This window comes from Sinocyclocheilus grahami, unplaced genomic scaffold (assembly GCF_001515645.1).
Source record: "Sinocyclocheilus grahami isolate Dianchi unplaced genomic scaffold, SAMN03320097.WGS_v1.1 scaffold575.1, whole genome shotgun sequence".
NCBI lineage: Eukaryota > Metazoa > Chordata > Actinopteri > Cypriniformes > Cyprinidae > Sinocyclocheilus > Sinocyclocheilus grahami.
Window position 1 is genome coordinate 663,797 of NW_015505754.1, and position 15,584 is coordinate 679,380.

General features: G+C 37.3%; 2 protein-coding genes across 3 annotated transcripts in view; one reads left to right on the forward strand and one right to left on the reverse strand.

Moving 5' to 3' along the window:
* The window catches only part of LOC107556671 (tripartite motif-containing protein 16-like protein), a 5,733-nt gene extending 1,397 nt beyond the window's left edge, over window positions 1-4,336 (forward strand). Inside the window, exons 2-5 of one of the 2 annotated variants that reach the window (XM_016239832.1) lie at window positions 2,411-2,443; window positions 2,540-2,602; window positions 2,729-2,868; window positions 3,702-4,336. In XM_016239832.1, coding sequence (XP_016095318.1) covers window positions 2,411-2,443; window positions 2,540-2,602; window positions 2,729-2,868; window positions 3,702-4,118 — 653 coding nt within the window. In that variant the 3' untranslated portion in view covers window positions 4,119-4,336. The remainder of the gene's footprint in view (window positions 1-2,410; window positions 2,444-2,539; window positions 2,603-2,728; window positions 2,869-3,701) is intronic. The other variant, XM_016239833.1, reaches the window with a different exon arrangement.
* A 3,383-nt stretch (window positions 4,337-7,719) lies between these two features.
* The window catches only part of LOC107556635 (uncharacterized), a 14,362-nt gene continuing 6,497 nt past the window's right edge, over window positions 7,720-15,584 (reverse strand). Inside the window, exons 4-18 of the mRNA XM_016239772.1 lie at window positions 15,341-15,413; window positions 15,096-15,196; window positions 14,904-15,022; window positions 14,613-14,822; window positions 13,899-14,127; window positions 13,752-13,820; window positions 13,207-13,275; window positions 12,433-12,513; window positions 12,206-12,343; window positions 11,195-11,293; window positions 10,846-10,954; window positions 10,655-10,764; window positions 10,240-10,355; window positions 9,727-9,818; window positions 7,720-9,454 (exon numbers count right to left, since the gene is read on the reverse strand). Coding sequence (XP_016095258.1) covers window positions 8,532-9,454; window positions 9,727-9,818; window positions 10,240-10,355; window positions 10,655-10,764; window positions 10,846-10,954; window positions 11,195-11,293; window positions 12,206-12,343; window positions 12,433-12,513; window positions 13,207-13,275; window positions 13,752-13,820; window positions 13,899-14,127; window positions 14,613-14,822; window positions 14,904-15,022; window positions 15,096-15,196; window positions 15,341-15,413 — 2,538 coding nt within the window. The 3' untranslated portion in view covers window positions 7,720-8,531. The remainder of the gene's footprint in view (window positions 9,455-9,726; window positions 9,819-10,239; window positions 10,356-10,654; window positions 10,765-10,845; window positions 10,955-11,194; window positions 11,294-12,205; window positions 12,344-12,432; window positions 12,514-13,206; window positions 13,276-13,751; window positions 13,821-13,898; window positions 14,128-14,612; window positions 14,823-14,903; window positions 15,023-15,095; window positions 15,197-15,340; window positions 15,414-15,584) is intronic.

Below are 15,584 nucleotides of genomic sequence, written 5' to 3' on the forward strand. Positions count from 1 at the left end.
GGGGGAGGGGGGAGGGGAGTACAATGTTGTTTCATGCATTCAGAGTTGTTTACACTGTTAAAGAGTTGGATTCTCATGCTAAGCATGGACAAAGTTTCAAAAAACAATTTGGACGTATGACGAGTATTTCTGTGCCAAAAATCTTACATGCGGGTTCGTACAAGTTTCGGAGAGTTTTTTTTCGATCGTGGCTCTTCATGACGTAGACGAGGGTGGAACTCCTTATATGGGCATTTCTCGGAAGAGTGCGCGTGCGCAGGCATCGACCAGAGCGAGAGCAAGAGCAAGAGCGCGCCCATCAACGCGCTTCATCCGGCAGCAGCGCTGCACGGGACTCACTCGGGAAGAATGTCTCAAATCCAAAGAAGTGTGTTTTTGGTTGTAAGGGTTTTAACTTTGTTCAGCTTTCTAAAGAACCCAGCGTTATGTAAACAGTGGATACAGTTTGTTTTTCCGGACCAGCAACGGAGTTTCACAAATGTGTTTTGTTGACGAACGTTTAATTAACAAGGCCCAGTTCGATGCTGGATTTGCACATTGTTTGATACTGAAAGATGGAGCGGTCCCAGCTATAAAAGATCTCGGTCATGATTCAGAACTGCAGACTGTAAGTGAAACTTACTGTAAGTCACTCTTTAGCTCCGCCCACGGCGCACCTCCAGGAGCTCGGCTTTTTCCGGAGAGAATCGTAAAGCTGTGTCTTTCTTTTATAAATATGATCAAACTAAAGCCTTTTTGGAGATATGAAGGATACAGTATGACTCTATAGGTACTCAAGATTAACATGAGATTGGGAGAAACTGTGTCTGTTATGCCCCCTTTAACTTGACAAGATAAGTCATGTCCCCTTTTATAAGGTTCATCTATTGGCACAAACAATGCCGTAACCATTGATTTTAATGCAAAGTGTTCACATCTCATTCACATTCAAGTTAGGAAATGCATGAATTACATAAATGATACCGCATTTTCAATTCTATGTCCATATTTGAAAAAAAAAAAAAAAGAAACATAAGTAGTAACATTTAAAGGCTTTTTTTTAGGCTTGCCTAGGCTTTTCTAGGCTCGTGTTTATGGGGTGCAGTCTAACGTGTTAACGCTTCATTTTTTTAAAAACTCATTTTTCACATAATTTACCTTTATTCCAATTACATAAATGATACCGCATTTTCAATTTTATGTCCATATTTGAAAAAAAAAAAAAAAAGTAACATAAGTAGTAACATTTAAAGGCTTTTTTCTAGGCTTGTCTAGGCTTTTCTAGGCTCGTGTTTATGGGGTGCAGTCTAACGTGTTAACGCTTCATTTTTTTAAAAACTCATTTTTCACATAATTTACCTTTATTCCACACCGCTCTGTCCCTTCTCTGAGAAATGAGTTTTTATGAAGCCCCGCCCTCAGAAATAGGCGATGGGCTCTGATTGGTTAGCTAACCCAGTGTGTTGTGATTGGCTAAACCGCCTCTAGTGCGTGTCTAAACGTACCCCCCTCTCACTTCAGTGGCATGTGCTCCGCTTGTATTGTAAACAACTGCATCGTTAATATTGCTTATCAGTTTGAGCCCGATTGAGAAGCAGAGGATATTATTGAAGAGGATTGTGCAGAACCTGCGCAGGCACGGCTTTTAATGGTAGGCCTATGTTTTTTGTTTGTTGTTGTCTCATACTATTAGATTTGCTGTTATTTGTAAATGCTACTGCTTATGTTAGCTTTTAATGTACGGTTTTGTCCTGATTAAAGCTTTAATACAGTACGGCAACTGCACGCGCATCCATGTATAATGCTTCTCATAGCTATAATATGTGAAAATAAGTGTATTCACTGAGCTGATAATCTGAATGAGAGAGAGAGAGGCTGAGCAGGCAACGCAAGGAACAGTATTAAGAACCGCTGCGTTTGAACATTGATTTTGAAACTTGTGAATCCATTAGAATCGTTAGAAGACAGAATCACGACCCGTATATGAATAGATTTTTAAGTGCACCCCTAGTTTTCTCTTCCTCTTCTCTAAAGCAGCACAGCATGGCCCCGCCCCCTTTGCTGCCTTTTCCCGAGGGCGGGGTTTATCTGGGTTTGTGACGTCACGAACCCGGGAAGTAACTCGTTGTAGTCCCTACCAGCCGTTTTTGTAGGCATTAAACCGCCAGAATTTTAAAAGACGATATCTCCGTTTGCATTGAACTTTCAGCTTCGTAACTTTGCAGATATTGTTTACGCTCAAACAGCAACATTACACACTAACTAACGTTAAAAAAGTGAAATCGCAATCAACCACCCCTTTAAACCTTTTTGTCATCCTAACAACAATCAGAGCGCTGCATAATGGAGTGCAGCAGATCAGTGTGAGAATTTAATGATCAAACTCTTTTTTTTTTTTTTCCTTCTTTCTTTCTTTCTTTCTTTCTTTCAGGAAGGAAAGTCAAAGTCAGAAATATTCCTGCTGGTGATTGACTAAACATCTGTCTGCATGATAATAATCTGTATTATCATTAGCATTACACCAGAATCTAAATCTACACTGACATTTGTCTATCTTCAGAAAAGCTTCCAGTTTACGAGCCGAACATACCAGAGCCGACGTCCAGAGAGGAGCTGCTTAACTGTGAGTCACACACGCAGCACAAATTTTACAAGAATAAAAACAAAAGTAAAATACATAAATAGGAAAATAAATGTACAGGAATCAAACACTAGTTAAGTCAGTACTGACCAGATCCTGTTATCTCAGACTGGCTCAATATTTCACTGGACGAACGATCTGCCAATAAACTGCTGTGGCTGACAGAGGGCGGGGCTAAAGTGTCCCGCATGACAGATGAGGTGTGTCCTTACCTGGACAGGCCAGAGAGATTTGACCACAGCCCTCAGGTGAAACACACACACACACCTTACTTTCTCTTACCTCTGAGAGAGACACTTTGAATTGTTGTTGTTGTTGTTAATAAAAAGAATAATAATAATTCACAGTGCATTGTTTTTCTCTGCACTGATAAGTGATAATTATTAATAATAATCAATTATTATTGTTATTATTGTTTTTTTATTATTATTCGTACATAATTTGTCCAGCAAACGTTTTACTTAATTAACTTACTTGTTTTATTACTTGTGCCTATGTAAGGAAGAATATTTTCACCGTCTGAATTGACATATTTGAAATATTTTCAGATTTCAGCCATCAAAATAAATTTTTTAATTTTTAATCTCAAAATGTCCAAAACATTTATTTTTGCATAACTTCTGAATATAATCAATTGATAAAAAAAACGATAATTTTAACAATTACATTTAATAACATTTCATATATAACCATAAAAATGCACTAATAATGCACACAACAATAATATTATTATTTACCAGTACAGAAAAACCTTCACAAAATGAAAGCATTGTAAATTATCATTTATTATTATTATTATTAACAACAATAATCATTTACAGTGCATTCATTTAGTGAGAGTCTTTATGCTAAGTGAGATGACACAACGTAATTTATCATTACATCAAATATACACCATGAAAAATATATAAAATGAACAAAACATATGGGAAAGCCATATACTTTGTATGCATTCTCAAATTCTGAATGGGCCACAACTCACAAACACACACCAGATAGTTCTGCTGCCTTTGTCTCTCTCTCATGCACTATTTCCAAAATAATAACGCACATTCCTCTCTGTGTGTGTGTGTGTGTACAGGTGCTGTGTAAGGAGTCTGTCTGGGCGTCGCGCTGTTATTGGGAGGTGCTGTACTCTGGCTGGGTGGTTATAGGAGCAGCATATGAGGCTGCTGGGAGGAAGGCAGGCGACGGTCCCTGTGGCCTCGGGGAGAACGAGGAGTCGTGGGGTCTGGGTTGGGCCGGATCCTGCTATGACGCCTGGCATAAAGGAATCAACAGCAGGGTGGCAGACGTGCCTCAGTGCTGCACTATAGGCGTGTATGTAGATCAGCCCGCGGGTCTGCTCTGCTTCTACACCGTGGAGACAGAGGAAGATTCAAAGAAAAAGGAAGTGAAACTTCTTCACAGGTTTAAAAATCCCATAAAGGAGAAAATTCTGCCAGGTTTCTGGGTGGGAAGACAGTCCTCTTGCTTAATACTCAAGAAAGAGGAATGAGGGGGAGACTTTATTTTACACTGTAAAACGTCATATGACTTTATATATAAATTACTGTTCATGTGTATTTCATTATATAGTCTGCTTATGCCCTTTTGTAATCCTACATTTTCAGTTTCACATATGTCATTTTGAAAATGCACCATGCAGGCCATCATACATAGGGTTTTTTAAAGTCTAGAATTAATATACACTCTTAAAAATAAAGGTTCTTTATTATCTATGGTTCCATGAAGAACCTTTAACATCTATTACGTAAACCTTTCCATTCCACAAAAAGTTCTTTATAGTGGAAAAAGGTTATTCAGATTATTAAAATGTTCTTCACACACACACAAAAAAAATTCTTTTATGAACTGTTCACTGAAAGTTCTAACCCAAAATTGTATGTTTTGGCATCACTGCAAACTTTTATTTTTAAGAGTCCATATAGCGCATAAGAGACCTGTTGCTGCTTCCCACCTGATCCACACCTTTGCATCCTGCCGGCTCATGTTTTTTTCAGCCCCTGTTGCACCTTTCTTTGCCTCAAACCCAGTCAGGTCACGGCCCCGTCCAGGTTTTTAGGTTTCCACAGTGCTCATCGGCTCCTTAAGTCGCTTCCTTCGCTGTCTGTGCTCTTCATTTTCTCCTTGTTCTCACCTTGTTGTAAGCTTCTGCAACAAAACAAAATAAAATAAAAATATCCACAATAACACAGTAAAAAGCATTTTTTGTGATCATTCATTTGTTACTACTATACTAATTATTCTTAGTAATATTTCATTATTTTTGGTTAAAGGTTCCCTGAAATGCTTAGAAAACACGCAGCGTTACTCTATGTGTTGACGTCATTTGAACTGAAACAGAAAGACAGGGCGGGACATATCAAGCAGCCCGCCCCTTTTTAAAATAGCCAATAGCGTTCGTTTATATCACAGCTTGGACTAGAGCCGTTGAGCTCTGTAAATCTGCATTTGACAGGGTATGCCAGCCACAATCTCATCCATATTGCTATAAAAAATAGCATTCTGTGTAGAATTCAAATAGCTCCGATACATTTTGTGGTCTGCGGCGACTCGCACATGTGATCTGAGATATATTATGTAACTGCTCCGAGACTTGAGTGAGGATCCAAATGCAGTATTTATTGAATAATCCAGTGTCAATAAAGCAAGCAAATGGTCAAACACAAATAAACAACCTAAACTAGTGACCAGACAGGAAACAGGCAAAAGGGTAATCCAAAAAACCAAGAGACACAAAACCAGGGAGAGTGCTCAGCAATGTAAAGTAACAACTTGCAAAGCCTACTACTGAAAGATAGAGTGAACATGGTTTAAATAGGCTGATGCTGCGTTCAAGTCCTCCTGGGACGTTCGTACTTACAAGTTGACAAGTCATAATTACGATGTCAGGTGCGTTCAAGTCAGTTTAGTCGGCACAAGATGGCGGTGTACCTTCTTTTAATAAATTACAAGAAAATACAACATGGTCTGCATTTTTTTACTTGGATTTCAGCTGCGTAACAAGAACATGACCAATTTAAGTTTATAGGACAACTAAACTATCAATTTAAAAAAAAAATTACCATCCATCGATTCCACCATGTTTCTCATTGACATGCCCCCAACTCGGAAACTCGGTGCTTAAAGAAAATTCCGAGTTTCCCACTCATAATAATGAATTTCATTGGTTGGACCTAGGGAACGAACACGCCCACTTTACTGACGAGTCAGTTTTTTTAAAGGGGTCATATGATATTGCTAAAAAGAACATTATTTTGTGTATTTGGTGTAATGAAATGTTTATGCGGTTTAAGGTTTAAAAAAACATTATTTTCCACATACTGTACATTATTGTTTCTATGCCCCGCCTTTCTGAAACACGTCAATTTTTACAAAGCTCATCGGTCTGAAAAGCGAGGTGTGCTCTGATTGGCCAGCTATCCAGTGCGTTGTGATTGGCCGAATACCTCAAGCGTGTGACGGAAATGTTACGCCCCTACCATACTGTGATGCCGTATCCGGCCGGAGCGACGAGACAAAAACATTAAAACCCATTATAAACGAGGCATTTGTTGCATCCAGTGGGGACATAATTACGGATTATAATGACTTATACTGTCTTTTTATGCATTGCGTTGCGTAAACATAAAACCACGTCTGCATTTGTGATCGGAGAAACGACAAACAACAAGCGCTACTCTACACTGCTCAAAACTCACGTTTGAATCATCAGTGGCAAATTCTTTAAATATGAAAACGTACTTACTGTGAGTCAGGAGCGCAAGACTGTCCTTGCAAATTTGGAATTGCCCCACTTTATAGAAACAGACACCGGCATTGAAGTCTACTCTCCCAGGAAACAGTCCTCCATAAAATGCGCTGCACACATCTGAATATTTGGGTTGAACTGTTCTGGAACAGTGTTGTCAATACAACTTAACCACTGATTTCTAGTCGTGTCCTCTTTTGGAAGGCCAAACAAAGTAGTTTCGCTTTTCACAACATGGCGGCGGCAGCAACAATAGCAAGAATCAAAGTTCTTCTTCTTCTTGAAATTTTATTGGCGGTTGACAAACAACAAAATGGTGTATTTCCGCCACCAACTGGTATGGAGTGTGGATCAAAAAAACTGACTTACTTCCTACCCCCCTTTTTTTTTTTTTATTCTCTCCCACAACTTATAGCATTCATTCCTTGAGTTATTTTGTCAAATATATCTCGGTGTAACTTGCATTTTTATTTTTTCTAAATTTAGCATTAGAATCATTCTTTCAGTCTCATATTTTTGACAGTGCAATATAACATGTTCCAGTGTTTCTTCTTGTCCACAAAATTCACACCTTGCCATATCATGTTTACCCATTTTAGAGAATCAAAGTTACGCCTTCTTTCTTTGTGTGAACATTTGGGCGGCGATATGCAAATCTGATCCTTTTAATTTGAACGCGGAGCGCCACTGAATGAACCAACTGAACCGCTACTGTTGTATAGGCCCTGCACTGCAGGAGCGACATAACGAATCAGTGAAGGATTCTGAACGAATTCCTTTAGTGAACAGATTCGAAAGCAATCCGAGTCACTGAGGTGAATCAAAACAGTCACTGAGATTCAAAATCTCAAATCAGAAAGGTCACTTTGCTCACAGCTAATTTGTTTGATATCTGTTTACAATCACGCGCTAGGAGATTCAAGAGATTTTACGATTTAAATTTCGGTGTGTTTCTCATACACGGCTTCAGAAAGTAATGTAGCGCACGAGTCGTGTGGACTACTATTATAATATCATTTTTAGGATACTTTCTTCAGTTCTGGGCCATGACAGGCGTAACCAGTGGCGTTTTTATGGAAAAGGAGCAGCTTGGACATTCTGCTAAACGTATTTTGTGTTCTACAGAAGAAAGTAAATCGTATGGATTTGGAGTAACATTTGGATGAGTAAAGGATGACGAAACTTTCATTTTTCAGAACTGAGTGAATGATCACAATTTTGAGTCAGCGTCTCCTATGCATATCATATATTATATCCAGATCAGAGTTTTATAATTATATGTTAGCATTGTGACTCTCTGGGTTTGCTGTTGGTAAATACAATAATAAAAGAATGTGTAGGATCAAAACATGAGATGATTTAATTAGATAACAACAAAAACAGCATCACATAACACTGCAATGAAAGTACAAAGTTATTTTAATAAATCACTTCTAATATATTATTATGACTTTTTCCTGGATCAACCACTTTTATTTGCTTCTGGAGTCAAAATTTCTGTCAGGCAAACAGTCTTAATTTTTAAGAGGAAACTGATAACCTTTAAATCTGTCTGTTTATAGGACGTCTAACAAGGATGTTGATCCAGGAACATTGTCTTACTTGGCAAAATCACAGAAAGCCATTAATAAGCCACAGATGTGTTTACAATATGAGACTATCATTGGTCAAACAAATCACAAAGTTTTTTAATTGATTAATGCACATGTAGAAATGTAAGGAATAGGCATATTTCCAGGTCAATTAATAACCTTAAGAGTTTGAATGCAATTAGAGGTATTATCTCAGTAGTCAAAGAAATTTAGTGTGCATGTATAAAAATTATGAATTCTTCTTATGACAGTTGCTAAATGACACAAAAATGACCAGTGTTTAATCAGCACCATTCTCAACTAAAACGGCAGTTTATGAGTTTCACATGAAATATAGTTTTCTTCATCCCTAATCAGACAGGATCTCCACACACAGAGATAAGCATGATATGATTATATTCCATTAAGGGTTGAAGCTTTTCTGAAGGCAAAGGGGATTTAATTCCCTATTCAATACTTTAATCTTACCATTTACTATCAATCCACTTCAGAATTTCCAACTCTTCTCTCTTTTTTTGTGTCTTATTGCCTCATTCACTCACACTTTCTGCAGCCGCTCTCTAGTCTACAGGCTGGTGCTGAGCACGGTTATCCGTGGCCGGCAGTCCTGGACATTATGATTTATTACTGAGCTTTTCATTAAGGAGCTGTAAACTTTCTGCTTCCCTCTCTTGCACGTAACATCACTTCCTGGTTGACTTTTCTCTGTATTTTTTGTTCTGTACTCCCCATTGACCTCAGTGTGAGTCGGTCCAGACTCGTTTACAGTGAGGTTTGATGGTTGTGTTTCATCTTCACTGGTTTGATTCTTCTGATTATCTTCAACATCTTCTGATCTTGGCGGGCTAAACTGGATTTCCTCATAAATGCATAGCTCTGGTTTGGATTGGTCAGAGGTGGGTGTCAATTGATTGTCAGAAGTTATGATTGGTTGAGCGTTTGGCGATTGATTGGGCATTTCTTGTATTCCATAAGCTTGGCAAAGATGTGCCATTTCAAATGTTGTTTTGGGACTTTGGCTCCGCCCACAGTCTCCTCCCACCGGTTTATCAGGCGTTTGATTGGTTCCCTGGTCTGGTTGTTGATTTTCCACTGGAAGGAGAGATTCTTGAGGTTTTGCATCGTGAACGCAGACTGGGACTAGCTCACACTGTCGGTTATTTGACGGAAAACACTCAGATTTCACGTTAGCGGAGACTGAATACTTTTGTCGGTCAGAGCTTCTGTTCTTTTTATGAGATTTGTGCATTTGATTGTTTCCCTGATGTCCTTTAAACACCGTTAGAGTTGAAATATGATTGATGGAGTGGCTTTCTATGACGATGATGTCATTGCGAGACGACTGTTGTGATGTTTTGTCCTTGAATTCATTGTGCACTTTTGCATCAGCACATTGTGGCATTATTGGGTTAACTGACTCATTCCTGTGGCTTTTAAATTTGCGTCTATCACCACTGTGGCCATTACTCAAGTTTACAACAGCAGAATCTGGAAATGAAGAGAAACATACATGACAGGATTGTATTTTAAAACAATTGCTGATACATAAATACACTCATTACATGTCTATGTGTGTTGAGGTGAAATCCTTTGCTTTGCAAAGTTTGATGCAGGTGATACTAAGGATGCAGAAATGACTTCAAATAGTACTTGTGCATTTTGTGGTATTATTAATATTAATTGTTCCTGAAAATACCATCCGAATGTTCAAAATGTGCATGCATGTTGTGCATGACTGCATACTCAGCAAATGCATGTACCTGCTGTGTACTTCTGGACATCGGTCTCTTTTTCACTGGCTGTAATGAGTTTCAAGGGATGAATGTCGTCTATGAAGTGCTCTCTGGCGGAACTGAAAGAAGAGAATGAATAATTTTCAGAAAAATTTACTGTAGTATCAACAAGGGAGAAAGTGAATGTTTAAACAGTAGAAGGAATAAGTTATTCAGCTAAATGAAAACCAAACTCAGACTGAATTAAAATGTGGTGTTTCTCAAAAGCAATTAAGGCACAAAGCTAGAGATGTAAAGACATGCACAACCAAATAACATGCATGACATAAAGTGCAAAGAGAAATTAATGATTGAGTGCAACTTTGAAACCATGCAGGATATTTGAATTCATGCAAAAATGTATTTTATTGATGTCTATTTTAATTTTAACCATGTATAGGGTATTTGTATTCATGCAAATATATCTTTTATTATGGTCAGTTGAACTGTTTTTACAGTATATTGGCTGAATTGACACACTGATTGTGTAAATGTCCATACCTCATGCTTCTGTCTCTTTTATCCGTGTTTCTGGGTTTAGTTTGGCGTTTCTGAGAGCTCACGGCAGCACCGCAGTCAGACTCAGAGTTTGTAAGGCACAAGGCTCCAGGCTCGAGCTGTAACATGCATTCATGCACACATGCACATAATCATCCATATTTATATTGATTGCAACATTTCCCAGAAGGCTCTGGGTTTTGGTTCATTTTTAAAGGTTAAAATTCTGATGTTCAATAAACACTGCATTCATATTATTGTGAAATATTATTGCAACTTAAAATTACTTTTTTATTTGTTTATATTTTAAAATGTAATTTATTCCTGTGATCAAAGCTGGATTTTCATGTTCATTACTCAAGTTTTCAGTTTTTTTATATATATATATGTATATATATATATGATTTAATTTGTGATTTGAGGCAACGTTATCGTTAACTTCCTGAAAATGGAGTGAAGTGCATCTCATTACCATGTTGAGGCCTCCTAACTCGCCCTCAAAGTAGGAAACGGGCTTTGGCTGAGGAACTGGAGGATAGAATGAGAAGACTATTTAGGTACGCATACTAAAATGAATGCACTTTGACACAGACTGATACATTTACTCACCACCCTGCCTCTGTAGACCCAGTAAGGCCATAAAGCGGTTCTTGTTCACCCTCAAACCGCACAAGATATCCTCCATCATCCAGAGCTGCCTCTGTGCCTGAATCTGCTCCTGTTATGGAGTTTGGATTGAAATCTTTAAGTAGTCATTTAGCAGATGCATTCATCTAAAGTGACTTACAATTTTTAAACTTTTGATTACTGGTCCATATCTTTAACCACTATGCCACACTATCCCAAAGAAATAAAGAAATTCCGTTTTAATGCTTATAACCTGACAGTTTACAGTACTTATGTTTCTGTATGAACAGTAATTTAAGCAGAGCGTCACTTAAGTGTTTGTGTGCATTACCTGCGGCGCTCCAAAGTGAAGGATGTGTTGGAGGTGAGAATGGAAAACGGAGAGCTCACTCTCCATCCGTTCATAATCACTCCACAATCTGTCCATCTCCTGAAGAAAAGAGGCATTGCTTTAGTAGGTCTGATTCATACATTAATGACATGCATGAAATGATGCATATATGTTATATATCGGCCGATTTATGGTCAATTTAAAACCATCAACTTATTGGCTATAGTATGAAAAAGGCAGATATAACAAACCGATAGTTTAACTGCGTAAAAGCATTGAATTGTATAATCTCTGTTGCATAAATTAACATTTATTTCTCTGTCTAAGATAATTAAATACTTGCCAAAACAAAATTAAGTCTGTACAAAATATGCACAGGGCTTGACGATAAGCACAAAATAGTGCTGCACGAATTGAAGAGAAAAATCTAATTTAAAATGCAGTTAAAAATCGCTTGTTTGTAGGTCTGTAACATTTTGTGATGATATATCAATATTGCTGTAAAATAATAAATAATAATAATAATTAGTAGTAGGAGTAGTGCTAAATACAAATATAAAAATGACTAAATAAAAACAAAACAAAAAATATTGTATTATTTCACCGTTAAATAAAAGATACAAGTATTTAAGAAAAATTATTTTATTTTATTTTACAACTGTAAACTTACAATACTAATATTTATGGCTGTCTTAATTTCAGCTTTTCAAATGTTAAACCATCAAACTTGATTTTGATAAAGCTTAAAGCTTCTCTTGTTGATAAGCGCTTCTCATTACAAGTTTGGGAAGATGGCTGGCTCGTGTTGCGTTCCCAAATGCATGTTAAAGTGACTCAAGCTCAGAGCTGAAAACACCGGTGGATCATGAGCTGCTTTGCATGTAAATGAACACTCTGCTGTGCTTCACTCTGAAACACACAGCCTTTGCAGTTTATTTCACCAAGTCATATTGCTATCTTGGTTTTATTTAATCGTGAAACCTTAGCACACACATACACACAGTACTGTACCGATGACAAATCACATATTCTGGCTCTGAGTGTAACCAGCTCCTCCTGAAGCAAAGCCTTCTGGCATACTTCCTGCTCTCCAGGAAGTCCGTCTTCCATGCCCAGCCATTTGATTTCTAAAGCATACTCAATGCTTTTCTAAAGAAAAGGAGAGAGCAGGCAGGAATGCTTGTGAGGTGTTTTTATCTGCATGATTTCAGTGTATGTGATCTGCTTGTGCGACAAACCTTATCTGCCTGTAACTGAGCCAGCTGCATAGAGACGGACTGCAGCAGTTTATCACAACCACACAAACGAGTGAGAACCACCTGAACGACAGGAAGGCAAGGATTCAAAGCCTGACACAAGCTCTAGGATCTGGATCAGGGTTATTATAGTTAACTAAACTATTCAAATTAGTGCTGTCAAACGATTAATCGCGATTAATCACATCCAAAATAAAAGTTTTTGTTTACACAATATATATATATATATATATATATATATATATATATATATATTTTGACATCACTAATTAAAATACATTATTGAAGTAAAATGAAAAAACAGAAACAAATGTATTTTATTTCTGTTAGTAGCTTTGGTATTTCTCATTTTCGTTAAGTTTTAAGTTGAAGTACTAAAATTAATAAAACTAAAACTGCAATAAAAATTTTATTAAGTTAATCATTTTAAATTAGAATTTTAAAAAAATTTAAATTTTAAACAAAAAAATGACAAAAACACACAACAAAATTACTAAAACTTTAAAATTAAAGTGAAAACTGAATGAATTCAAAATATTTATAAAAACTATAATAGTATATTGAGGATACTAAACTAACACTAGGCTGGATTAATGGAAATGTTCTTAAGAAAGAGCTGCATTTTTTACAAAATTTTCTTAAGAACATACAGCCTCTTATAACCTCCAACTTGACTATTTCAAGCCCCAAAGGTATACAAGATATTCTTAACTTTATTATGAATTCTCACAAACATACACATTATAGTGCACTCACATCTGTATCGTTTTCCAGATCTCTGATTGGTTGTATTTCTCTCTCCATGAGGATGTCTGATTTACCTGCCTGGAGCAACAGGAAGTAAATAATGGTGTAAAAATAGTTTAGAAACACTTTTCACACCTTGTAACACCTTGAATTAAACTTGAAATTTTGAAGTTAAGTGAAATATAATTTTCTTGTAAAACACTCCAGTAATCTTGTTTTGAAAATGCAATTTCAATGACTTCTACAGTATGTTCTAAATGACATTTATGTGCTGAATCATGGCTGGAAAAAAACTGGCATGAAAAAAAATCTAATAAACTGCAATATGTGCCTACATGTGGCTTTACTGTAACATTTTAGAGCAATGTTTAAAATGACGAGACCACGTGATAGTGTTACAAAATTGTCTTTTTTAAACTGTTTAAAAGATCTATTTTGCAGAAATTAAACAGGATGTCCGATCACAAATGAGGAATTTTGTATTTGCTGTATTGCATGGAAAATTCACATTGAAACTTTGATAACATGAATTTATTGTCACAGATTTGTCTTACCTTGCACATTGTCATGTGTTCTGCTGTCTGGTAGTTGGAACAGTAGCACACAGAACATGGAAACTCGGACTGAAACACAGACAGACAGTTAAAGAAAGTGTATTTTTGCACAGTATCAGCATATTTGCATATATTCTTTATTCTCACCTTGTCGAGCAGATGTCCCCTCTCTGTGTAGAAGCAGGGTGACATTGGAGCACTCGAGCAGTTATCCAAGGGCCAATGGTCCGCTCTGACCATATTACTGTGGCACGGTGACCCATACTGATCTCTGGGAAAAGGAGGCTGCTTGAAGGCTGCTTTCGGATGTAGGAAGCAAAGAGGTTCCTCATCTGCGTTCAGCAAACGCTGAGAATGCTCAGTAGCTTCAGGTGCGCTGACAGAGAGAAAGAGAGCTGATCTTAATGCTTTGTGGATTGTTTTGTGAAAATCGTTCGCAATGTGTTGCAATTTGCAGGTATTTGCAGAGAGGCTGTTATTGAAGAACAGGATGGCACCACTGATAATGGACCAAGTGGAAAAGCCTTGTTATCTATGGAAAGAGATTATCCAGTCTTAAAAAAACACAGAGGTCACTTAGAAAAGGTTCTCATCTGGTTTCAATAACACTCACCAGTTTAGAACAACTGATTTGTATAGAGAGTTCTTAAGAGGGCAGTAACAACAACAACAGATGACCATTAGAAAATGGTAATCCAAAGCTAAATTATGGCTGTTTTGGCATAAGAAACCTTGATTGACCTTGACTAACTTCAATTTAAATGCTACAAATGTGTAAGTTATATTTAAGTAGAAAAGGCCATGAAGACTCTTTCAAGGTCCTTCATTCTGTATCATTCTGAAGCATCTCAGATCATTTACATTGGTCTGCTCTCATGTCTTCCTCTCAGCTCTGGTGTCTTCATTTTAATTCCCATCATGTCTTGATCCAGTAGAGTCGGTTCTGTCTGCACCCTGCTCAGTTTTGTTGTGGTCTGGGCGTTTCGTTGTGGAAACATGGCCGTGTGCTGGAGCTCCATGGTTTCAGCGTTATATCCCATCTGAGTGAAGTCCTGAAAACTGGCACAGCGTCTAAAGTACGAGAAGAGTCATTCAAGTGAATTGCAGATTCCATACATGTAGAGCGATTCTAGATCGAGAGCTTAGGTTCACCTGTTGATGACGTCATCAGCCTCCATGCTTGCTGATTGGCTGAGAGCCCTGACCCAACCCAACATGTCCTCCTGGGTTTCAGCGCTCATGATGTACGGCCGCATCCCCTGATGAACAACCTACACGCACAAGTGTACGATGAGACTATATGTACATTTAGATTTAGGAACTCCAAAAGATGTCCACTCTCACCTTGAATGCATATTTCCGGTTCCTGCACTCTCTAGGGGAGCAGTAGAGAATCCTGTAGCTGGGAAGAGGAATACTGCCCAGGACAGACTCCTCACGGCTGTCTGGAGACACAGGTTTAGAGAGGGATTTCAGGGAAAAATTGTCATTTCATTCTTTTTGAAATGGAAAATGACTGCACTTTAAAACATTTAATTTAAGTAAAATATATATATATATATAAGACAATCACATAGAAATAGTTTTACCTTTATAATAATAGAGGCAGTAATTGGAGAGAACAAACCATCTTCTTTTCCACAATTTCAGTCCAGTGCTGTCCTACAGAAAAAGATCACATATGATCACACACATTTTGAGTTTTCTTTTTTTTTTTTTATGAAATAGTAACATTTTATGTTTAGAATTTCAGATTTTTTTTTTTTTTTTTTTTTTTTTTTTTTTTTTTTTTTGGGTTTATAAAAAAAAAAAATTTTGGGGAAATACAATAAA